We start from the raw sequence: 26,104 nt of genomic DNA, 5'->3' as shown, positions 1-26,104 counted from the left end.
TCGTTCGGGAGGTCCGTTCTTAACCTGAAACTGTTCTTAACCTGAAGCACCACTTTAGCTAATGGGGCCTCTTGCTGCCGCTGCACCACCGGAGCACGATTTCTGTTCTCATCCTGAAACAAAGTTCTTAACTCTGGGTTAGCGGAGTCTGTAACCTGAAGCGTATGTAACCTGAAGTGTATGTAACCGAGGTACCACTGTACTGGGGAACTGGAGCAGAAAGATACTCACTTGCTCACAATGAATTCGGGCAGGGTCACAATTCTGAGGTGGGAAAAGGGCAGGTCCGTAGGCCAGGTGATATGTTCCTCATAAGCAGGAAACCGTTGCAGACTGAGGGAGAAATCGACTGCTCTGAATATTATCGGCCTTCAATCTCTGCCTGCTTCAGGAGCAGACAGGATCCTGACTTTTAGGAACCCAACCTCTTCTTGCTTTTTAATGGCCCTGTTCTTCTGTCGCTCAATTGTTTTGTCCTGTTTCATCTTTTCCTTCCAGACGAAGGGATTGTAAACGTCAAGGACTGCCTGATAACTCTGTCCAAGAGGCAACGCTTTAAGGACTCTTTGGGTGAGCGTCTTAACGACAAGGGCATAGATCTAGGAGAGGGTGTGAGGTTGGTGCTAGCGATGGGTAAGCCTCAGTTTGGAACTGCGCTCAACAAGCTGAGCTGTTCCTGACTGCCACCGCCACCCGCCGCAAAGAAAGGAAAGAAAATTAGCTTGGTTTTTATTCTGAGTCCAGTTCAGAAAGCATCAGGAGAATAACAGTGTCGCAGTCCCTTCCCTTTTCTACTGTGAGACCTCCAGACCCCTTTATGTGGCTTCTGCTATGGCAGCAGCGACTGCTTCTGCTAATAATAATAATAATAATAATAATAATAATTTATTTTTTTTATACCCCGCCCTCCCCAGCCAAGACCAGGCTCAGGGTGGCTAACACCAAAATATAAAAATAATTGATTAGAAAACAGTTTAAAAACATTAAAATACAACATTAAAATATTAAAATGCAGCCTCATTTCAGTGGAACTCAATCAAAAACTTTTTTGGGGATAAAAACGTCAAGTCTTCACCAAGGCTAACTGTCCAGACTGGTCCTACATGGGTCAGAAAAAAGCCAGGGAAGTCCCCAAATAGGAGTTCCAACACAGAAGGAAAAAAGAAAGAGGGGGAGGGAATCAAATTGATTCTGATGCAGCTGTAAACATATTGTCCAGGGACTTTAGTTTTTAGGATGTCAAATATATTGAGAAAACGACATTTCTAAGAGTCCTTGACTCTGGGGGTGCTGCTGTAGCAACATTCCAAGTTGAAATACAAACTTTGTTGTGGGACTTCCGGTTTGGATCGCCTGCAGTATGGGAGCGCGGAGGAGTTGCTCTCCGACTTCTCCGAGCTAAACGGGGTTTCTGGGGGGGATACGCAAAGGCACTGCGTCCCCCAAAACCTCAAGGGGGGTTCCCTTGAGGGAAGCGTTACCAGCAGCGCCGGAGTGGCCCGAAGCTAAGTGGATTTGTTCCAGGAGCGACGGGACCGAGAGGCGCACTTGGTAAGCTCTGCGGACCCTGTTCAGCAATGCCTCTAAGCTCCCGCTGAGAGAGGCGACAAACCTCCGTTAATTTAAGAGAGGCTAACCTTGGGGTGAAATGAACTATGTTGTACTAAAAAAATGAGAAACAAACCCAAGGGAGCGAAAGATGGTTAAAGATTGAGTTACGGAGTCCACCTGGTTTGACGGGGTTTAAGATGGCGCTGAGACCTCAGTCGGAAGAGTGATACAAAGAAACCAGTACTGTCCTGCTGTAAAAACCGTGGAAGGGAAAGTCCCCGACGGGAGTTTGTCGGGGCAAAAGTAACCAAAAAAAAAAAGTATCTAAACGGGAGGAAACCTTAAAGACTTTGCTTTGCATGGGCGGCTAGAGAAAGACTTCGGAGAGGGGCTTAAGGGAAACACCGAGAAGGAGGAAAGGAGGAGGTAGTCAGGAACGGGGGAAGACATTTTAACTTGCGCCTAGGAAAAAGAGGAGGTTACAATAACGAAATAATAACGAGACAAATCTCCTCTCATAAGTCAAATAAGACAAATCTCCTCTCATAAGGAGCAGTAAAGGACAAGGTTTAAGCCCGATCCAGTACCCCTCCTCCTATCTCGCTACCTCGTGAAAGTATTGGAGCCTTGACGCTCCTGTGATCCACCGCCATCGATCCTCCGCCATCGGCATCTCGCTGACGACGGGAGAAGAGGGCTTCATAGAGATCTGGACGGTGAAATCCCTGGTCGGAACCTGTTTTAAACCTCCACGGCGATCTTTTCTGGGATCTGCTTTAAACCTATGAGCCTCTAGACGGAAGCGGAGATCCCCCCCCGCTCCCGACCCTCCGCCCGGAGCCTTGAGGCTCCTGTAGTTCGCCGCCCCCGACCTTCCGCCATCGACATTTTGCAGACATCGGGAGGAGAAAGCCTCACAGAGACTCAGACGGCGAGGCCCCTGGCCGGAACCCGCCTTAAACCTCTACACGGAAGCGGAGTCTCCCCCCCACCTTTTCCCCCTCTTTTTTTTTTCCTTTGTGTGCTACGGCAGATTCCTCTTCTGTGCTCCACGGTGATCTTTTGTTGGATCTGCTTTGATATTGACTCTTTTAAGGAACATAAGTCCAGGAGGGACAGAGACAGAAATATCTACTTTGTATACTACCTTTTGATAAAACTTTCGGAACGTTAAATTTCAAGCGTAACATACATTTCCCTATCTCCACTGCTGCCCCTCCCCTATCCCGACTGCTGCCTTCTTTGGCCTTTAAAGCCCCTCCCTCGCCTCCCCCTCCCCGCGTTTCCCTTTCTCCCCTTCCCTTCCCAGCCCCGGTGGTTTTTACAGAAAGTTTTACAAAAAGAGAGCAGGGAGAAGAGCCGTGACATTGGTTAATGCCTATAACGTGCAAATATGGATTAAGCCAAGCAAGTGGCTGGAAGAAACCAAGACAGACTTCAATTGGAAATTACCTAAAAGGAAAACTTTCTTTGCCCATTACACATCGACTCCCTCCCATCACTGACTCTTCCATATCAATACAATCCCCCCCCTAATCTCCCCCCATATTTATTCCTTCTCCTTCTCTGTTCTTTCCTTTTCTTTTTTCTTTGTGGTTCCCATCTTCTCTCTTCTTTTCCTTTCTCCCTTCTTTTACTCTCTACCCCCCCTTGTTCCTTTCTTTTCCCTCTTCTGAGCCACTCTATTTTATTTTTTATTTCTTTTTTCGGAAGTTGCTGAGAGATTGGCTGATAAAAAAAAAAACAGAATCCATAAAGGGAGAATTAGTAACAGCAACCTTCCTGGTGAAAAGAAAAAAGTTATAAGACTGTGAGCCCCTACAGGGGAGAGATATAAGAACTCTAGGTGGGCTTGTCGTTAAAGATAGGGGAGGGAAGGAGGAGGAGAGGGAGGATGATGGGAAAGGACGGGAGGAAGGCAGTAGGAACACCAACAGATAGAAAAACTTCAAAGCAAGAGGAAATAAGAGACTTGGATGCACTATGGCTAAAAATAAAAGAGGAGTTTAGACAAAACGAAACACACATGGAAAAAAAGCTAGGAGAGATGCAGGATTCCTTTGATAAAAAAATGGAGGAAATAGTAGGGGAAATATCTAACAAAATAAAAGACCTAACAATCCGAACAAAAACCGTAGAAGACTCAAACAAGAGGTTGCAAAGAGAGATGAAAGACCAGAGAAAAGAGGCCGAGAAATTTAAAGAGAACTTGGAGGATCTGAATAAAAGTCAAGACCAAGTACTAGACAACTTAGCTATGATGGAAATGAAACAAAAACAGTTAAACCTAAAATTCAGAGGAGTAGGAGAGGAAAGGGAAGAAGATATTAAAGGAAAAATGGTCAAAGAACTGGCGACATGGCTAGCGTTGACAGAGGAGGAAGTCGAACAAACGATAGAGAACGCTTTCAGAATCAAAATAAAAATCAAACAAAATAGAATGAAAAAGATTCCAGGAGACTGTCTAGTGATCTTTAAATCAATAGAAATGAGGAATATAATTTTGAGAGAAAGCTACCAGAGAAGATTGGTAATTGATGGGAAACCAATTATCATCTTCAAAGAAATTCCAATTAGACTCCTCCGCAAGAGAGAAGGCTACAAACAATTAGTCAATACGCTAAAAAAGAACGGCATAAAGCATAGGTGGGAATTCCCCGAGGGAATCTCTTTCTTTTATAAGGGGAAGAGGTTCAAGATCACAGAAAGTCAGGAAATCAGTAAATTTTTACGTAGATACGAGAAGGATTTCGGAGAGACAGTAGAGAGAATCGGAGGGAGAGGTGTGGAGAGAGAGAGGAGAGAAAGTGCAGAGTCGGAGGGGAGGGGGGGAGGAGGGGGAGGAGGGGAAGAGGAGGAAGGTGAAGAGGAGGAGGAGGAGGAGGGAGAGGAAGAGGAAGAAACAGAAGACAAACTCACCCGAATCTAAGCTAGTCGAAACGTAATTAGTAGATTACTGACTAAATAGTAATAAAAAGTGATAATGAATCTAAAAATTTTAACATGGAATGTAAATGGCATGAATGAAAAAACTAAAAGAAATAAAATTGTAAATGTGTTGAAAAAGAAAAAACTGGATGTAATTTGTATGCAGGAGACTCATGTAGCCAGAAAACACAAGCATGTACTAGTAAATAAAAACTTAGGAACAGAGTTCATAAACTCCACGGAAGAGGAAAAAAAAGGGGTAGTAACATATGTCAACGAAAAGTGGGAACCCAAACTGATATGTAAGGATGAAGATGGTAGGATACTGGGGGTTCAAATCAACTTCCAGGGGGAAAAGATTAACGTAGTAAACATCTATGCCCCCAACTCAAACAGGTCAGAATTCTTTAAAAAATTAGAACAAGTGCTATTAGACCTTGATAATAACAAAACGGTATTATTGGGAGACTTTAATGCGGTCCCGACATTAGAAATGGACAGACAAACGGATAAGAAAAAACATAAACAAGGGAAATTACCGAAATCTTTCCTAGATTTGGAAGAAAACATGGATCTAATAGATATATGGAGATACAAACACCCAACAGAAAAACAGTTTACCTTCTTCTCTGAGGTACATAAAAGTTGGGGCAGAATAGACCAAATATGGACCTCAAAGGCACTTTCTTTAAGAACCATTAAATGTGAAATACACCCGAGAACTTTTTCTGGCCACAACTCGTTAACACTTGAAATAAAAGGGGTGACCCAGGGAGGTTTTAGATGGAGACTGAATGAATATTTACTAGATGACGATGAGATCATCGAGAAAGCTAAAGCCACTCTAAAGGAATATTTTGACATCAATATTAACAGAGGAACAAGTATAGAAGTGGTATGGGACGCTAGCAAAGCGGTCCTAAGAGGCCTCTTCATTCAGCAAAACAACTACAAGAAAAAAGTAAGACAGCAAAAGAAGGAAGAAATTCTCAAACAGCTAAGGGAGAACGAGAAAAAATTAATAAGAAATCCGAAAGACGAACAAAGCCTACAAACACTAAAGTTATTACAAACACAATACTCCATGTTAACGAATCAAGAGATTGAATGGAAGATTAAGTGGATGAGGCAAAGATATTTTGAGTCAGCGAATAAGACCGGAAAATTTCTAGCATGGCAACTAAGGGAGAAACAAAAACAGAGCGTGATAAACAAGATAAGAGAAGGAGAAGAACTGATAGTGGACCCAAAAAGAATACAAAAAATTTTTTTAAACTTCTATGAGCAATTATACAAGAAAGGTGAGGAAGAACTAACCCATATAGAATGTTATTTAAAGAACTGCAAAGGGAAGACCATCACAGATGAAGAAAAACTCCAATTAAACAGACCCATAAACATAGAGGAGATCCAGTGTGCGATAAAAAAAATGAAACTGGGGAAAGCGCCAGGGCCGGATGGTCTATCGGCTAAATATTACAAAGTTTTGGGGAATCAACTGTCAGCCACGCTGTGCGACACCATGAATAACATTCTAAGAGGAGGAAAAATACCAGAGTCTTGGAGAGAAGCCTTTATAACATTAATCCCAAAACCAGACACAGATAGACTGAACATCAAGAATTACAGACCAATATCCCTGCTAAATAACGATTACAAAATCTATGCAGATATTATGGCAACCAGATTGAAAAAGTGTTTAATAAATCTTATTCATAAAGATCAAGCGGGATTTCTACCCAACAGATTCCTAAAAGATAACGTGAGGCACGTTATTAACATAATAGAGTATTTGGAGATTAAAAATGAAGTACCGGCAGCCTTGATCTTTATAGACGCAGAAAAGGCGTTTGATAACGTCTCTTGGGCATTCCTATTAAACGCTATAGAAAAGGCAGGGATAGAGGGCGAATTCCTGAAAGGAATACAGGCGATATACTCAAACCAATCTGCAAAACTGGTCATAAATAATAATCTTACAAGTACGTTTAAAATAGAGAAAGGAACGAGACAGGGCTGCCCTCTCTCCCCGCTTCTATTCATAATGGCTCTGGAAATCCTGGCGAATAAGATTAGAGCAAAGCCAGAGATCCAAGGGATTAAAATAGGTCCAAAAGAATATAAGTTAAAAGCCTATGCAGATGACCTGATACTGTCGCTGGGAGAACCACAAGGAAGTATCGCTAAAGCCCTAGAGACATTAGAGGAATATGGCAAACTGTCAGGCTTTAAACAAAACAAATCCAAAACAAAAATGCTGACAAAAAACGTGGATACTGAAGAGAAGGAGAAGATTGAGAGGCAATATGGAATTAAAGTAGTTAAAAAAGTAAAATACTTAGGAATCTGGCTCACATCGAAAAATATAAATTTAATTGAAGACAATTATTCGGCAACATGGAATAAAGTTAAAAAAGATTTGGATGTTTGGAATAGAGTCAAGCTCTCGTGGCTGGGTAGGATGGAATCAATAAAAATGAACATATTACCTAAGATGCTGTTCTTATTTCAAAACATTCCGGTCATTAGAGGATCCAAAATATTTAAAGACTGGCAGAAAACCCTCTCGAGGTTCATATGGCAGGGCAGAAGGCCTAGGATAAGATTCAAACTGCTTACAGACAGAAAAGAAAGGGGTGGGCTCGCAGTTCCCAATCTACAACTGTATTACGAAGCAGCCTGCCTGTGCTGGGTCAAAGAATGGATAACCCTGGAGAATGCTGATCTATTGGACCTGGAAGGGGCAGACAACAGGTTCGGTTGGCATGCCTACCTCTGGTTAAACAAAGGGAAAGCGCATAAAGGATTCACGAACCACATTATCAAAGGCCCACTATATGAAGTCTGGGAAAAAAATAAAAAGTTGCTGGAGAGGAAAACACCTTGGTGGCTGTCCCCAACAGATATCCTATCAATCAAGAAGACAGATTCGGAAGAACGAAAATTGACATATGAAGATCTATTGACAAGAGCTCAAGACAGTTGGAAATTAAAACCATACGAGGAGTTGAAGGGGAAGTTGAAGAGCTGGCTACAGTACCATCAGATCAATGCATTATGGACGGAAGACAAAAAGCTAGGTATGAACGAAAAAAAATCCAAGTTCCAGATAGAAATAATTGAAAGTAAATCCAAATTATTATCCAAAATGTATAACATATTACTAGAATGGGATACAAAAGATGAAAAAACTAAAGAAGTCATGGTCAAGTGGGAGAAAGACCTGGGGCATAACATTGAATATGAGGAATGGTCAAAGCTGTGGAATGTTGGAATAAAATTTACAGCAAGCGCGGCAGTTAGAGAGAATTTAGAGAAAATGATATATAGATGGTATTTAACACCAGAAAAATTAAGCAGGATGTATAAGACCGGTAATAGAGACTGCTGGAGATGCAAAACAAAAGAAGGTAATTTTATACATATGTGGTGGACATGTGAGGAAACGAAAAAATTTTGGAATCAGATATATGATGAACTGAAAAAAATACTTAGATACACATTCCCCAAAAAACCAGAGGCCTTCCTGCTAGGGATGGTCGGGAAAGAAATACAGGATAAAGATAAAATTTTATTTCAATATTCAACAGCAGCGGCCAGAATGCTAATCGCCCAAAACTGGAAAAATGCAAACTTGCCAACAGTAAGAGATTGGCAAGCAAAACTATATGGCTTCATTGAATTGGCAAAGATGACTCAAAAAATTAGAAATCAAAAAAACGCAAAGTTAAATGAGGACTGGAACAAATTTTCGGTTTATCTGGAAAGTAACTTTAAGAACTTACCAACTATAGCAGGATTGACATATCACTTCTGACGCAAAAACTAAAGACTAACACCAGTGGTAAAATAAAAAGAGAAAAAGTTAAAACCCGAAACCAGGAGGGAAGGAAGCAGATGTTGATTGTTAAGTGTTGTATGTAAATGTTCTTTTTTTTTTCTTATGTTTTCTGGGGTGTGTTTTTTTTTTTTCTTTTTCTTTTTCTGCTGTTTATTGTTTTGTGTGTCTTGGTGTGATTCTGATATTGTTTTTCTTTTTTTGATTGGTTGCGAAGTGTGCTTTTAATGTTGAAAAATCTCAATAAACATTATTAAAAAAAAAAAAACAAACTTTGTTGTGACTTCAGCGATAGGCTCAAATTGTGGAAATGGCATCTTGCTGTATGGAAAACGTGACAATATACAGTTGCTGGCTATCACTTGCATGTATGAAAGGGTAAACCTGAGCCAGAAATAAGCTCAAGGTACCATGGGAGGAACTCAACAGGCTCCTAGCATCTTTGCCACTTCTTTTTCTCTCTCTTTCTGCCTTCCTGGAAGAAGCCAGTAGCTGCATGGCTCCCAGCTCAACAAAACTACACATGGCTAAACTCCCTAACTAGGAAATTTACACAGCCCGAATATCTTTGCTCACAGATAAAATGCACAGTCCCTTTGTAATTAAACCAAGTATTTTTTTTTTCTTTTTAAACCAATTGGAAACTTTTCTTCTTCTTTCCTTTGCTGCCTATAGGATAGAGACATGCATAGGCTTATTTCTGTGACTACTGAAACTCTTTTAAGTACAATCTTCACCTGCTTGCAAAACAAGGTGTTTGATTTATTCTAGCCTAAGTATTTTCATGTGAAACACTTGTTTCAGACGGGCGTGGGCAGATATAAGCCTTAAAGGTGCCTGGTGCAACCAGTCATTGTGCGAACTGCTAGGAAAGAGTTAGAATCTCTTCCAAACCTCTTTCCAACAGAAAACAGATTTTCATCACCAGACTAGTATCCCTGTGAAATACTTGTTTCAGTCCCTATGAACACAGTAATTCCACATTTGATCTTTCTTCTGGCAGCACTTCAATCTGCTGTTGTGAACTTCAGCAAGATCAGAGGTGAGAAAGTTGACGTCAGAGACTTGGAGTCCATTATGGAAGGTCTGGGTATTAACTTGAGCAACACTGAGTTCCAGAATGCCTTAAAAACCATCCCTGTAGATGGTAAGTACTAAGGTTGTCTTCGTTCCTGGTCCCCGTAAGGCAAAGCCTTGGTGGTAGTGGGAAGTCAAGCTTAGATATGAAAATGATGTACCATTGATATGTAAAGGTAAAGGGACCCCTGACCATTAGGTCCAGTCGTGACCGACTCTGAGGTTGCGGCGCTCATCTCGCTTTATTGGCCAAGGGAGGCGGTGTACAGCTTCTGGGTCATGTGGCCAGCATGGCTAAGCCGCTTCTGGCGAACCAGAGCAACGCACAGAAACGCCGTTTACCTTCCCGCCGGAGCAGTACCTATTTATCTACTTGCACTTTGACATGCTTTCAGACTGCTAGGTTGGCAGGAGCAGGGACCGAGCAACGGGAGCTCACCCCATCACGGGGATTCAAACCGCCGACCTTCTGATCGGCAAGTCCTAGGCTCTGTGGTTTAACCCACAGCGCCACCCGCGTCCCACACCGTTGATATTTAACACCCACTAAATTAGCAAAAATGTATAGAACTGCTTCAAATATTTGTTGGAAATATGAGGAGAAAGAGGGCACATTCTACCATATGTGGTGGACATGCAAAATAACAAAAGCATTCTGGGAAATGATATATAAAGAGTTGGGGGGGGGGAGTTTAAAATAACCTTTGTGGGGGAAAACAGAAGCTTTTTTACTAGGAATTGTAGGTTCAGAAATACCAAAGGAGCAGAAAACCGCGACAATGGTAGCGTGGTTACTTTTGGCCCAAAGATGGAATTAAGATAAAGCCCCAACTAGAGAAGAACTAGAGAAGGGCTTGCCGATCGAAAGGTCGGCGGTTCGAATCCCCGCGGCGGGGTGCGCTCCCGTTGCTCGGTCCCAGCGCCTGCCAACCTAGCAGTTCGAAAGCACTCAAAATGCAAGTAGATAAATAGGGACCGCTTACTGGCGGGAAGGTAAACGGTGTTTCAGTGTGCTGCGCTGGCTCGCCAGATGCAGCTTTGTCACGCTGGCCACGTGACCCGGAAGTGTCTGCGGACAGCGCTGGCCCCCGGCCTCTAGAGTGAGATTGGCGCACAACCCTAGAGTCTGTCAAGACTGGCCCGTATGGGCAGGGGTACCTTTACCTTTACCTTTAGAGAAGAATGGTTGATAAAGATAATGCAGAAGCAACTTGTGTTATCTTTGACAAGAGGTAACTATCTGCTAAGTGCATTCCTTTGGCTGGGCAGCTCCCTCAACATGCAATGTTACAGGAGAGTGGTGGATCCTGGGTGCTGTGGAATCTGGTTTCTATCTGGAGGAATTTTAATTCTCATCCTCAAGGAAAACAGACAGCTTTTGAATCCTCAGGGAAACTTTCTGAATCCCCTTCCTCTAGTTAGCCTGCAAAATGCACTTCCTCGGTCTCGGCCCACCTTGAAGTAAAGAGGATATCTGAGATACAGCCTCATTAGCTTACATGCACTGAGCTCTCTTGCCTCAGAAGAACCAGGATGTGAAACACAGAGTGAGGCACCCCTCCCTATAAAATCATGTCGACTCTTTATTCCCGAGGGGTCACAAACACAGCACCCATGGGTTCCAGTGTGCCTCCTCAGGCACCCATGAAATGACTCAGCAAATATCGCCACAAAATTCCACAATGTGTGAGAGACTCTTTGCTGTTCCTGCTCAGTTCCTGTTTGCAATAGCTTGCCTACATCTGAACAAACACCCCTTAAATGTGCTCAGAGAATAGGTGCAAGGAACCAATCCTTGTGAGTGAGCATGGCAGCAGGTGGTATGTGTGCCTTTTTTCCCCTATTGGTTGGAGGTGGGCATTGTTTTGTGGCCATTTCTCTCTTTTTGCTTTCTTAGCTGTGGCGGCCATTTTGTGACAGCCATTTTGAGTTATGCTACACTGCCACGGCAGCCATTTTGTGGCTGGCACCCACAGTACATTCTTGTAATTCCAAATATGCCCATGGGCCCAAATAAGTCAGCAAAACCCTGCCTTAAAAAGCATTACATGACTGGATCTTAGCAGAGCTCAGGGAGCCACTTCTTTCTTATCAACCTGCAATCCCATTGCGACTCTGCTCATTATAGCCAGGAACTTCCGTTATTCAGGACAAATGGGTCAGTGATTGCGAGTGTGCATGACAGGAGAGGGTTTGTTTCCTATTGAGCTGAGTAGCTTGACTCTCAGGAGTCATCTAGAAATACATCTCATCTATAGTGTCCCCATCTCCTTTGTATGGTGAGCTTTACTTTCATTCATTGATTTAACTTTTAAGGGTAGAGGGGAAATGGTTTGACCATTCTGCCTTGTGGAGTGGCAGGAGTTAGATTGAATGGCCTCTTCGGTTCCTTGTTCCAACCTTTATGAAATGTTGGTTTTGCAGAATTCGGAAGGGTGACTTTCAAGGACTTCCTGACCAGCGTGGTGAACAATGAGCGTTTCTCTGAATCTGTAGGTTAGTGGGGTCTTCTATGCAGCTTGCAAATGATTAGTTAGAGGGGCCTAAAGATGCATAGTCAAGGTCAGACAAAATTCAAGGTCCACAGCTGCAAATGAAGATCAGAGTGTGTGGTCAACAGAAGGAAGATGCTCTGCTCTGCAAAATGCAACAGCCCAGCTGAGGCATAAAAGGTAAAGGTAAAGGGACCCCAACAGTTAAGTCCAGTCGCAAACGACTCTGGTATTGCGGCGCTCATCTCACTTTACAGGCAGAGGGAGCCGGCGTTTGTCCGCTCCGCAGACAGTTTTTCCAGGTCATGTGGCCAGCATGACTAGCCGCGTCTGGCACAATGGAACACTGAAACCAGAGCAGCGCCGGAGCAGTACCTATTAATCTACTTGCACTTTGACGTGCTTTCAAACTGCTAGGTTGGCAGGAGCTGGGACAGAGCAACAGGATCTCACCCCATTGCAGGGATTGGAACCCCCGACCTTTTGATTGGCAAGCCCAAGGCTAAGTGATTTAGACCACAGCACCACCCGCATCCCATCAGCTGAGGCATAGGTGCCCGTAGAACAACCATTTCATCTCAGATTGCCCAGAGAGTTAGGCATTTGTATTTACTATAGATGCATATAAATGCTTCCTAGGAATGGCCACCTTTAAAAAGTTAATCGCGTAGTTTTGAAATGGCCCCACTTGATGGGTATTGAATCCATTCGTTGTTATTAAATGAAACAATGCATCCCCCCCCCCCCCCGGATCATATTCCATTACCAAAACATTCTGTGCCACATCACTGGCTGCTGCTAAATCAAGCAGATTCAGGGTCAAGCAGCCATGTAGGAATCCAGTCAGAATCAGGATTGTAGCTCACAAGGAAGTAAGGTAACTTTTCCCTTCCTAGATTCAGGTAGGTAGCCGTGTTGGTCTGACACAGTCGAAATAAATAAATAAATTATTTTATTTTATTTTATTTGTCCAGTAGCACCTTAGAGACCAACTAAGTTTGTTCTGGGTATAAGCTTTTGTGTGCATGCACACTTCTTCAGATACGAAGAATGCTTATACCCAGAACAAACTTAGTTGATCTCTAAGGTGCTGCTGGGAAATTTTTTATTTATTTATTTTCCTTTCCTGTTCTGTTTTTTCCTCCACCACAACCCCTCCCCCTCAGCTGCTGTTTGCCCCTGAACGTACATGTAACTTGCATTCTACACGAGGGTTCTGTTCCAGAGGTCCACGCATATACGCAAAGAGCACACAATGCCAGGAAACCTTGGAACTGGCTCCCACTCCCACCCCACAAAGTGGAAGGTTGCTTATCTAACTTTGGCATGGAGGTGTGAGGGCTCTGGCAGGGTCCTAGCGCCCTCCCACCTCCTTCCCAAAGTCCTGTGAGTGCAAGCCAAGCAAGCACTTACAGGACTTTGGGAAGGAGGGGGAGGGCTCTAGGACCCTGCCAGAGCCCTCACGCCTCCTTCCCAAAACCAGGTGCCTTGCTTACCTGCCCTTGGGAAGAGCCTTGAATCGCCTTCCCAAAGCTGATAGTTTGGGGAAATTAAATAAATGCACAGTGGGCTCCCTCTGCTCTCCAATTATTTATTTATTTATTGCCCACCCACCTACAAAAAGCTGTGATCTCGTAAGTTAAATAAGATGTGAGTTACCTGTACTGTTAATAATCAATAGCAGCTTGGAGGGGTGGGTGCAGATTCTTTTGTGGGAAAATGGGGGGGGGGGGGAGAGAGAGAGAGGTTAAATATCCCTACTCATGTGCTGCTGTTCCAGTCCTGGCTGAAGCGCAGTGGTAAGCATGGTGGTTGTTTTAAAAAGCATGTTAGTTAAACATATTTAGCAGGGTGGCCATGGAAACCGCCAGCCTAAAATGCTGCATTTATCTGATTGGCTAAAAGCACCCATCACTCAGTAACCTGACAGATCCACTGCAACTTCTGTTTCAGAAAGGTTACCCAAAGATATAACCCAGGGCTCAGCAAACTTTTTCAGCAGGGGGCTGGTCCACTGTCCCTCAGATCTTGTGGGGGGCCGAACTATATTTTGAAGGAAAAAATGAACGAATTCCTATGCCCCACAAATAACACAGAGATGCATTTTAAATAAAAACACACATTCTACTCATAAAAACACGCTGATTCCCGGACCGTCCGCGGGCCGGATTGAGAAGGCGATTGGGCTGGATCCAGCCCCTGGGCCTTAGTTTGCCTACCCATGATATAACCTATTGTAACTGCCCTCCAGGTTATTCTCCACCTCTCCTCTACTCCATATTTGTCGATACATTGTGAAATTATTCCTAAACTTGCTTATGTATGGGGCCAGGACTCGCGTTCAGGATGGGGTGGGAACTGTTTGCAGTGTCCCCTGTGTACAAGTCTAATGGAAATGAGACCTAGCTTTTTCCTCTTTGCAGCTGTACATAACCTCTACATGCTCATTAGCAAAATGGATGGTGATAAAGTTGAGGTTTCTCAGCTGAAAGACATACTGGCTCCCATGGGCATCCTGTTAACCAAGGACGACGCTAAGGAGGTGCTGAAGAGCATGTCAGTCAAAAGTAAGAAAACCTTGAGACCAATTTCAAATGGGCAGAGGTGGCACGCGATTGTAGCCCTGCCTAGGTTGTGCCCACCTGGGATTTGCAGGTCTGAGGGAGCTACAGTGTTTGGGTGCTCTCCCCATGAAGAAACCCTCTTCTAAAGCTAGCACAGCAGTGTCACAGCTCTGCTAAAACCCTTAATGATTTACTAGCCCTCTCAGTCCGAATATGGATTATCTCCTATTCCTACCCAGCACTGTCAGGGTCACATGCAGTATAGAGTTTGATGGCCTAGAGTGGCTCAGGAGGCTCCACCCACATTCCTTCCCTACCTACTGGGTTCGGAGTAGTTTTTATTATCTAGCTTTCTGGCCATACATAGTAATATAATTATTATTTATATGCCTTCATCTGACTGGGTTGCCACAGCCACTCTGGGTGGCTTCCAATAGTCCTCTTCCTGTCCTGTTTTAATACTGTTATGCTGCAGAATGTGGGGGGTAAAAGGGAAAGGGACCCCTGACCATTAGGTCTAGTTGTGACCGACTTTGGGGTTGCGGCGCTCAACCTGCTTTATTGGCCGAGGGAGGTGGCGTACAGCTTCCAGGTCATGTGGCCAGCATGACTAAGGCGCTTCTGGCGAACCAGAGCAGCACACGGAAACGCCGTTTACCTTCCCACCGGAGCAGTACCTATTTATCTACTTGCACTTTGACGTGCTTTCGAACTGCTAAGTTGGCAGGAACAGTGACCGAGGAACGGGAGCTCACCCCGACACGGGGATTCGAACCGCCGACCTTCTGATCGGCAAGTCCTAGGCTCTGGTTTAACCCACAGTGCCACCCGTGTCCCTCCAATGTGGGGGGTGCCCCCCACTAAACTCTAGATATTAATAAATGGTAGGATTTTGATTATTTGGTGTATTGAAGAGAAGATTGCAGGCAAGTGGGAAAATACAGGCTAAGCTTCCTTTCTGTGTCAGGGTTTCACCTGGGATAGAGACATTATTAACCTGACAAAAGGTGTTGATGGCCCATGGCAGACAGAAGTTTGTTATGGTAACTTGAGTGTGAAGTGACAGGAAAAGAGAGTCTTTTAGCAAGGTGTGCTGGGAAGAAGAGGGGAGAGAACAAAGAGAGATCCATCTTGGGCAGGCTGGCTGGGAGAGATGCCTTTGACTCCAAAGCTAGCCAGTCTGAGATGACCAACCATGCTGCAAGATCTGGACTTCCTCCATACAGTCTGAAGATGTAAATAGGTGAATAAACCAAATTTCTTTAAAACTACAGCAGTCTCTGCTTTGTCTTCAGTTCTCCAAAGGAACACAAACCCTGGGTGAGCACCTGGAACCTCCTGGACTCTTGCTACCATTCTGCAGAGACTGAGGGTGGCACCCAACTTCTGTAACAATACTATTTCCTTGCTCACTGACTGGCCTTTTATTCCACCCTGCCCTCTATTCTGCACTGGAGGATTGCTCTGATGGAGAAAAGTCATCTCTGCAAGGGCAAGGAACAGCTGGTCAGACTTGTGAGGGGTGACTACCAAAGTGCTGCCGACACTGCCACTGTTTTGATGACCACCCCCAGGTCCCCAGCAGTGTGTTTCCAATGGGGTTCGTCCACAGAGGCCTGCTTTTCATGCAACGGTGCCAGCTGTGGGACCTTGAACTCTCCTTCCTTGGAGTGGGAAGACATGACGCTCAAAAGCAAGTTAATGTTGTCAGCTGCTGCTGCCGTTCAGATCGTTCTTCGGCCTCTGAAAACCAAGGAGCCCTCCAGGATGGCATTGCTCAAACCTGGGGTCTCTGTCGGGCCTTGATTGTTAGGGAGGGTCCTTCAAACAGAAGTGGTTTCCCCCTCCAAGCTTGGTCACGTAACCATGAAGGTTTCTTCTGGTACAGTGAAAGGGACGCATTCAGCACCACCCATTTTCTTCAGATAGCTAAGGATCACTGCATAGTTCAGGCATGGGCAAACTCAACCCTCTAGATGTTTTGGGACTACAACTCCCATCATCCCTAGCTAACAGGACCAGTGGTCAGGGATGATGGGAACTGTAGTCCCAAAACATCTGGACGGCCGAGTTTGCCCATGCCTGGTATAGTTTCACCTGTTGCCCATCTGTGCCAGGCAAACTCAGGGGAGGCTCCTGCTCAGTCTAATGCAGGTGTGAGGAACCTTTACCCCCCCACACACACCCAGATGGTGCTAAACTACAATTCCCATCATCCCTCTGGTATCAGAAATGTAGACAACACTACCATAATATCCAAAGCTTGTTTGTGGTCCTTGGACTCATGGCCACAGACTGCAGAGACATCCCTGCCCCGTTCAGTTATATTTTTGCAACTAGTTCATTCTCATTTCTCTCTCCTCCTCTGTTTGTCTTGTAGGGGATGGTATGGTGAAGCTGAAAGAATTTATGAACGAATTGCCCAATACCCGGCGATTCTCCACAGCTGTAGGTAAGAGCAAAGCTTGCCACTAGCACCACATGTGAGTGAAGTTCATTTGGCATCCAGAGACTGAAAGAAGACTATTCAATGCTTCGTTGAGACTCCTGCACATGGATGGTTCATTGTGTTGACTCTTGTCTGTGTTTAGAGATGGAAGGAGCTATGAAAACGATGAATAGCATCAAACAAGGCTGGGTGGACACTGGAGAGTTGGATTCTATCATGCGCAGTATGGGCCTCAATTTACTTCCCGATGAAATCGAACAGGCATTGAAAAACGTTACCCCAAACGGTAAGGCTTTTAAAAGCCAATGGCTTCGATCAAAACTGACTAGCCTGTTAAAATTGCAAACCAAATCATAATCTGAGAAAAACCCAGTAAATCTGTCGTTTTTTTCCTTAAGCACTTTAAGCTTTAATCAGCTAACCATTAGATAAATGAGCAAAAGCTTTGGTTGATTAATAGTAGAAGACAGTTTAATTGGAGAGTGAAATCAAGGAAACCCGTGTATATTTTCATTTCTGGAGTATTACTGTAAAATGGAAAGAAAGCAAAAATACTAATGTTGATTTTTCCTTCTAACCATCATTTAATCAACAGAAAAGTGGATGATTAACCAGCTAACATAATGACTGATGGGAGTTGTAGTCCAAAACATCTGGAGGGCACTGGGTAGGGAAGGCTGAACCAAAATACTATTTCGTTGGTTGACTTCCCCACACTTCTTTCACTAATTTGCAGATCACGGGAAAGTGAGTGTGGAACGTGTCTTGTCTGCGTTGACCAAGACTCGACGCTTTTCCCAAGCGGAAAGTAAGTGCAAATAGAGCAGTGGATTACAATACAGTGGTACCTCGCAAGACGAATGCCTCGCAAGACAAAAAACTCGCTAGACGAAAGGGTTTTTTGGTTTTTGAGCTGCTTTGCAAGACGATTTTCCCTATGGCCTTGCTTCGCAAGACGGAAACGTCTTGCAAGTTTGTTTCCTTTTTCTTAACACCGTTAATACAGTTGCGACTTGACTTCGAGGAGCAACTCATAGAACACGGTGTGGTAGCCTTTTTTGAGGTTTTTAAAGACTTTGGTGATTTTTGAAGCTTTTCCAAAACTTTCCCGACACCATGCTTCGCAAGACGAAAAAAATCGCAAGACGACAAAACTCGCGGAACGAATTAATTTCGTCTTGCGAGGCACCACTGTACTTTGTGTGGATATAGCTCTGGGAACATCCCTCGCCCTATCCTAAAACCTGCTTTCCATTCCTCAGCAGAAGCTTTTGCAGCTCTGTATTCTGGAAACTTTCTTGTGGGTTCAGAGCAAACGGGAGCCACAGTGCACCTCTGGAGAAAGACAACAAGGATTCTTCCCTGCTTTATTTAGACCTGGGATGGGAGCAGTGGTGTAGCGTGGGTTGCCAGTGCCCTGGGCCACATCAGAGGAGTCATCCGTGTCACCCAGGAGATCGCAGCCACAGAGAGAAGAGTCATTCCGTTGTCTGGAGAGGTCACTTCCTGCTCTGCAGGATAAGCCATTTTCAACAGAGCCCAGCTGTATTGAGGCAGCACCGGGTGTTGAAATTTTGTCTCGCCAAGGCTTCGGTGCTGGGCACCCATGGCCTTATAAGAGGGTTATGTCCATGTCTCTAAGGAGAAGAGATATGGAAAGAGAGCTTGAACCAAGTAGGAGCTTGGCAGAAGACATGGTAGGTAGAGTATTCCCAAGCCACAATGGTAATGCAAAGAGCAAGCTTGAATGCTATATGATGGAATGATAATTCTTTCATCAGGGGCCCAGACTTGAGGCACTAATGAGGATTTCAGCCCCCTCTCCCTTTGGCAGTTGGGGACTGTTTGTCCCTTCAGTGCAAAGAGCTAAGGGGAAATCCTACATCACCATATGTAAAAATAAAATCAAATCCTGCTTTTGTGCTTGTTTCTTTTAAACCTAACACCGTGAGGCCAGTTTTAAATGGGCAGTTGCTCAAGAGCTGATTTCTCCTGGTCTTATGTTCAATTTCTCCTCCTATCTAAGGTAACAAGGTCCCCATCGAAAACCTGGATTCCATTCTTGAAAGCATGGGGATTGTTTTAACCAATGAGGGGATGCAGGAGGTCCTCAAGCAAGTTAAAGTTGATGGTGAGAATTGATGGATTCCATATTTGAGATTTTAAAACATGTGGCAAAAAGGGCAGGGAAGAGAAGCAGCTGGAGAATGGCAAGGTGGTAGGTTCATGAACCCTAAACAGTTAGATTCTGGAAACTTATTGCTTTCTATTATAGTAGTAAAAGACACTGAGGTCTGGGACATCCTTTGCTACGTCCCAGATCTCAGTGCAGTGGGGTTCCCCCAATGCCTTATACCAGGGGTGGGCAGGGTTCAGGCTTGTGGAATTTACTAGAACTGTGAGGATAACCAACAAGAGCCAGATGTAAAATGCTGGCTCAGGAAAGCAGACATAGGCTGTGTTACACACTATACCTTTAAAACACATTACTTCCCTCAAAAAATCCTGGGCACTGTAGTTTGTTAAAGGTTTCTGGGAATTGTGACTCCATGAGGGGGAAACTGCAGCGCCCACCATTCCTTAAATTGTGTTTTCCCCATACACTTTAAAGGTATAGTATGTATGCAGCCGTAAGCTAAGAATTAAGGAGGCTCAGCCCAGTCTGTACCAGAATCAAGCTTTTGCACAAAATCCCACTCTCCCTACAAAGTGTCCTCTTAATTCTTCATCTCTGTCACTGTGTGTCTCCTTCCGTTATTCCTTGCTTTTGGTTTGGTTTTGTCTCTGGTTTTAGAAACTGGGGTGTAAGAATTGTGCTTGTCTCAAAGGTGCCGCACATGTAACTCTGTGCTTTTTTGACTCCCTCACAGAGGATGGGAAAGTGAACCTCAATGAATTTATGAATAGCCTTAGTGAAATGCAGCAGACTCTTGAAGGTGAGTGAGGTCTCTGATGCCAGGAAGACTCTGCCATGTGTGCCTACCAAACATGAACTTGGATTTCCCTTCTTTTTCCATTATGGTACTAAAATAAATGGTAGAAATTTCAGCATATTCTGAGCCGAGGCTTAGCCCCTGAACCTATTTTCAGTTGTTAAGCTTTCAAAATGTGGTTTTGATAGCATGGGGTGTAGTCTGTACTGTTTGAATGAAGGGGAGGCAAGCAAACCAACCAACCCCATCTCTTTTCTCACAACCATCACCAAATGAATATATCTTTTTCCTCTGGCTGTCTCCTCTGAACAACCCTTTAACTGGCCCAGCCTGTTCCCTACACTAGGTAAACCATAGCAATTCAACACATTGTGAATAACATGAACTGAGACCATCTTTTCCCAAAACAAACAGGTTGAAAATAGGTTATTTGTTTTTCCCCTCCAAATTTTTTATTGGTTTTTCAAATTTATAACAAACAAATAAAACAAAAACATCAAATACAAACTAACTAACAAACAAAGAAACATTTATCTTAACTATAATAATTCCACTTTTGTTAACATTGTTAAGTGACTTCCTCGAATCCCCCCAGCTGAGTTTCCATATCAATCATTGTAGCAGTTTTCCAAAACTATTTTCACATAAAATTTACTTAGTCAATTAACATCTTTCTTTCTTTTCATATTGACTTCTATCCTTAACATTATACAATTTCACATATTTAAATCCTAGGCCATTCTATTACTCACAAGTATTTCTATTTAAATTATCTTAACATATTTAACTAAATAGTCTTTAAATTTATTCCATTCCTCTTGATACTCCTCTTTTTTCTGGTCATGAAAATAGGTTATTTGATCCCCCTCCCTTGATTTGATTCCTTCCCCCTTGTTCCCAATGTAGATCTTCACTCACCCCTTCTTCCTTGGAGGAGAGGCGCCATTTTGTGTTTTGCCTCAGGTGCCAAAATGTCTTGGGCTGGCCCTGGAGGGAGGACATATTCTCCCATGGCAATTGGCCACGACAGCTAAATGAAACCTTCAGGTTCAGAGGTAATAAGTATGCCACTGAAGACTAGCTGCTAGGTCTACAGTGGGCTGTTGCCTTTGTGCCCCACGGATGGACTTCTCAGAAGCCTTGGAGGTTTTTAGGCAGAGGCTGGATGTCATGAATGCTTTAGCTGAGATTCCTGCATCACAGGCGGTTAGACTAGATGCTGGATTTGACAGGCCTTTGGTCTGGCTTGTAATAATGGCCCTATGGCCGTAAAGACCTACTTGTGAACTTCCCAGAGGTGCTGTCTGACCATTGTGGAAAACAGAATGCTGGACTAGGTAGAACTTTGATCTGACCCTGAAGGATTATATTACACTGTTAGGTTAACTTCTTGGGGTTTGCAGAAGCTTGACCTTTTTTTGGCAAGGCCTTGTGGATTTCCCACCAACTTCTGAAAGTCTGGCCTTTGCTTCATTGTTTCTCCTGTCTAGGTGACCAAGGGGATATGGTTGCTATGGAAGAGGTAGATTCCGTTTTGTCCAACTTAGGGATCCACTTAACCAAAGAGCAACTCCAAGAAGCCTTGAAGTATGTGACTGTGAACGGTGAGTGAACCTTGTTCCCTGATCTCAGGCATGGTAGGGTTTTTTGGTTTGCCCACGTTCTACTCAGACACTGAATCTTCCTCCTCAAAAAGTCCCTCAGCTCTTGGGAGGTCACCCTCAGCAAACCGGTCCCAGAGGCTGCGAGAAACATCACAACCCACTGGTACACTGGTATTCCAATTTGAACTTAGCCTGATCTTTTATTCCCCTTCTTTCTCTCCCCCTCCCCTTTTTATGAAGATTACCCGCTCTAGGATCCCACAGCTAATTCTCCCCTGGTCTCCTCGCTGGCCCAAATAGGACTAATTTAGCCAGCTAGCACTGGTGATCATCGAATGTTTATTGGATGGATTTTCCCCCTAAATTGATTTTTTAATTCTGAATTTATTGTTATTCACGTTTTATACTGTATTTTATGCTGTTTTTTGTTGCATCAATTATTTTAAATTTGTTGTTAGCCACCCTGAGCCCGGTTCTCAGAACCAGGAAGGGCGGGGTATAAATAAAAAATTATTATTATTGTTATTATTACACATGCCTCTAACACAGAGTGGGACGGCTTTAACTGTGGGCCGATCTCTGTGGAGATGGAGGCCTCACACAGACTTCTGTACAGAACTTACTTCTCAGTGAAAGGTCAAGCAGGAGTGTTCTGGTTGGAATCTGGCATTCTGACATCACCGGCAAGTTTCCCAGTGACTCTTTCATCATAGGTGAGGGTTCACAGATGAGGAGAATGTCTTCAGGTAGAGGCTGCCTATGTGAGCAGTCAAGAACCACTGTCTTAAAGATCCAGGTCTGTCACTGAGTTTGTCCTCTCTGTCTCTCATGGAAATTAGCAAACTCCTGCCTCTCAGACTGGGGCATGTAATACCTGGGATCCGCATCAGTAGCATAGGCCATTGAATCACTATGTTGGACCAGGGTCATAATCATGACGGATACTGAAATATAGCAATTTTTATTTGGTATGAGAATTTCAAAACACACAATCTTATGCTCTGGCCACTTTCTGCATTGCAGATTGTCTTATCTATCAGTATTTTGTCCTTGCAGAAAATGGGAAGGTGAACATGAGTGAATTGATGGCGAGTGTAGTCAAGAACCAAGCTGAGGGTAAGTGGGTTGCGTTAGTTGGATTAGAAATTTGTTAAATTAAGCTGGAAGCATTTGAAGAGAGCACTTGTTTTCTGACAGGGCTTAAAGCCCCAGGCAGGCTTTAGATGATGAGGAACAGACCAGCGTCGAAGCAGATGGGATAAATGGTCCATGGACAAAGCACACCTGCGCACAGGACTGGTTTCATTTTGTGATTCGACAGGGGTGCAGGATGTGGTAAGAGAGGCTTCCCAAAGGGATGCTTGTAAAAAGCGGAGTCTCTCAGGCCCTTTTGGGTCAACACTGGGTGGCCAATCATAGAAGGGACCCCAAGGGTCATCTAGTCCAACCCCCTGCAATGCAGGAATCTCAGCTAAAGCATCCATGACAGATGGCCATCCAACCTCTGCTTCAAAACCTCCAAGGAAGGAGAGTCCACAACCTCCCAAGGGAGACCATTCTGCTACCGAACAGCTCTTACTGCCAGAACATTTTTCATGATGTTTACTCGGAATCTGCATTCTTGTAACTTGAATCCAATGCTGTGATTCCTACTCTCCAGAGCAGGAGAAAACAAGCTTGTTCCCTCTTCCATGTGACGGCCCTTGAGATATTTGAAGATGGCGATCAGATGCGGACATTTCAGAAAGTGGCTGAATAAGATTTCTAGGGGGTCATAGAGAGGGACATCAATGTTCTGCATGGCTCCTTGTACCCTCACGTTCTGTAAAACCAGAAGGTATTATGCAAATCAGCAAAGAGTGCACAATAAATAGAATCATAGAATTGCAGAGTTGGAAGTGACCGTGAGGGTCATCTGGAACAACCATCCACAATGCAGGAATGTCAACATGTGGTTCCCCCATCCAGCTTTGAAACCATCCCGGACCCTGCTTAGCTTTGCAAAAAGTGCTAGCAGTTTTAATTCTGTACCATGCCGTACAAGAAAAAATGCATACATTTTGGCACTTTACACAGCTCAGTGTGGTGTAGTGGTTAAGAGTGGTAGATTCATAATCTGGTGAACCGGGTTCGCGTCTCCGCTCCTCCACATGCAGCTGCTGGGTGACCTTGGGCCAGTCACACTTCTTTGAAGTCTCTCAGCCTCACTCACCTCACAGAGTGTTTGTTGTGGGGAAGGAAGGGAAAGGAGATTGGTAGCCGCTTTGAGACTCCTTCGGGTAGTGATAAAGCGGGATATCAAATCCAAACTCCTCTTCTTCTTCTTCATGGAATTCTATTCTTCTTGATACAGATTTCTAATTTTCTGAATTTGTGTTTATTGCGTGGAGTGCACACAATCCCCAGCAGCGTTCGAAGCTTTGTTAACCAAGCAGGGAATTCCAAGGCCCTGTAAATGTTTCCACGTTTATCATTTCTCTCACAGCGGATCGAGTTCCTGTCGATAACCTGAATGCTATTCTGGCCACCATGAGCATTCAGCTAACAGACGATGAGCTCCAAGAAGCTCTGAAATCTACAACTGTGGATGGTGAGTCTTTAAAGCGCTTGCTCTCCCACCCCTCTTGGAAGTAAAACAGATTAAGAGCATCCAGTTCAGGAAGAAAATGCACGTTCCCCTTTCAGCTCCTTTTGGGTGATTTCACAGACTCTGGCTGAAGCCCACATGACACTCGAGACAGTTGTGTGTAAGACGAATAAGTAACATTTCTCCCCCTGTTTAATAGAAATAATGAAAAGCAGGTTTTGAGTTTCAGAGGGGTGAAACTTCCTCCTCAAACTTCCCCCAGCTACTTTTCACCCAATGAAGGAAAATATACAGGCGCCCTGTATATTTCCCCCTCCAGGTTGAACTATAACACATAAGCAGGCAATATTGAATGAATGAATTTTATTATTACAGTCACAGACCAGTTCCGGGTCACTTACAATATCAGGAAAATCATAAAACACAACAGGTATACATTGAATTGCAATTGTGTATAACAGAGACAATTCAGATATAGTGGCAGTTAAAAAAATAAAAATAAATCTTGATCACTAAAATATAACCTAAAATTATCATTTTAAACCTTAATCAGCAGGCAATATTAAACGGGGAACTGCGGAAGGCGGAAGGGTTAAGCATGTCCCATTGGTCCGCAGCCCAAGGCTGTTGTCTATGTGATAAAGCATGTTGGGGGGGGGGGGGAATGCAGGCAATGGAGCATCATGGGTCATTTGTGCTTGAGAAACATCCCATCCCAGATCTTGAAATTTCTGTTGTATCTTATGATACACGTATCTCAAGTATATGCATGTGTCAAGTATGCCCTACCTCTCCAGCACTTAGTAGGCCATCTCTCACTTCTCTGTCCCTTCCTTGCTGCATCTCTGTCTTGCCTGCCCAGATGCAGACTGTCCAGTTTATTTGCATCCCATTCAGCTCCTAGTAACACCCTTTGCAAAATAATTGCACCTCTGCTTCCCTGCCCAGTTGAGCCGTCCTCTTCCCCCATCTTGTCTTCCAGATGATGGCAAAGTTAACCTGAATGAGTTCATGGAGGGGGTGAAGAATGTGCAGCTGAAAGCAGGTACAGAAGATGAGTCTCTGGGGCTTTTTAATGGTGGTGGGCTGGAGGATAATGAACAGTTTCTGTACAGCTCCGAGCACCTAAGGCACAAGATTGACAATTTTGTAATAGAACGTAAGAATTGCCTCCCTGGCTTAGCCTCGCAAGTGAGGCTGTGTGCACACCTTATATTGAAGCACATGCTATCTCATCAAAGGGGATGCGGGTGGCGCTGTGGGTTAAACCACAGAACCTAGGACTTGCCGATCAGAAGGTCAGTGGTTCAAATCCCCGTGATGGGTGAGCTCCCGTTGCTCGGTCCCTGCTCCTGCCAACCTAGCAGTTCAAAAGCACGTCAAAGTGCAAGTAGACAAATAGGTACTGGTGGGAAGGTAAACGGCATTTCCGTGCACTGCTCTGGTTTGCCAGAAGCGGCTTAGTCATGCTGGCCACATGACCTGGAAGCTGTACGCCGGCTCCCTCAGCCAATAAAGCGAGATGAGCATCGCAACCCCAGAGTCGGCCACGACTGGACGTAATGGTCAGGGGTCCCTTTACCTTTATCTCATCAAATAGGACCTAGGACGCGGGTGGTGCTGTGGGTAAAACCTCAGTGCCTAGGACTTGCTGATCGCATGGTTGGCGGTTCGAATCCCCGCGGCGGGGTGCGCTCCCGTTGCTCGGTCCCAGCCCCTGCCAACCTAGCAGTTCGAAAGCACCCCCAGGTGCAAGTAGATAAATAGGGATCGCTTACTAGCGGGAAGGTAAACCGCGTTTCCGTATGCGGCTCTGGTGCCGGTTCACCGAGCAGCTTCGTCACGCTGGCCACGTGACCCGGAAGTGTCTTCGGACAGCGCTGGCTCCCGGCCTCTAGAGTGAGATGAGCGCACAACCCTAGAGTCTGTCAAGACTGGCCCGTACGGGCAGGGGTACCTTTACCTTTACCTTTATATCAAAGAATCCTAGGAACTGAAGGGTGCTGGGAATTGTAGTTCTGTGAGGGAAGGGGTAAACTACAGCTCCCAGGATTTGGGTGGAATGGAGTGGATGTGCTTTA

The 26,104-nt window shown here is 44.4% G+C and overlaps 1 protein-coding gene across 4 annotated transcripts in view; it reads left to right on the top strand.

Moving 5' to 3' along the window:
* The window catches only part of LOC114582269 (uncharacterized), a 110,298-nt gene that overhangs the window by 50,959 nt on the left and 33,235 nt on the right, over window positions 1-26,104 (top strand). For all 4 annotated transcript variants that reach the window (XM_028703172.2, XM_077917440.1, XM_028703174.2 and 1 more), the window contains 13 exons: window positions 499-570; window positions 9,321-9,464; window positions 11,819-11,890; window positions 14,310-14,453; window positions 16,831-16,902; window positions 17,042-17,185; window positions 17,636-17,707; window positions 18,926-19,030; window positions 19,770-19,835; window positions 21,323-21,436; window positions 22,493-22,552; window positions 23,922-24,026; window positions 25,006-25,068. In XM_028703172.2, coding sequence (XP_028559005.2) covers window positions 499-570; window positions 9,321-9,464; window positions 11,819-11,890; window positions 14,310-14,453; window positions 16,831-16,902; window positions 17,042-17,185; window positions 17,636-17,707; window positions 18,926-19,030; window positions 19,770-19,835; window positions 21,323-21,436; window positions 22,493-22,552; window positions 23,922-24,026; window positions 25,006-25,068 — 1,233 coding nt within the window. The remainder of the gene's footprint in view (window positions 1-498; window positions 571-9,320; window positions 9,465-11,818; window positions 11,891-14,309; window positions 14,454-16,830; window positions 16,903-17,041; window positions 17,186-17,635; window positions 17,708-18,925; window positions 19,031-19,769; window positions 19,836-21,322; window positions 21,437-22,492; window positions 22,553-23,921; window positions 24,027-25,005; window positions 25,069-26,104) is intronic.

Source organism: Podarcis muralis, chromosome 13 (genome assembly GCF_964188315.1).
Source record: "Podarcis muralis chromosome 13, rPodMur119.hap1.1, whole genome shotgun sequence".
Lineage (NCBI taxonomy): Eukaryota > Metazoa > Chordata > Lepidosauria > Squamata > Lacertidae > Podarcis > Podarcis muralis.
This window is presented reverse-complemented; position numbering and strand designations above follow the sequence as displayed.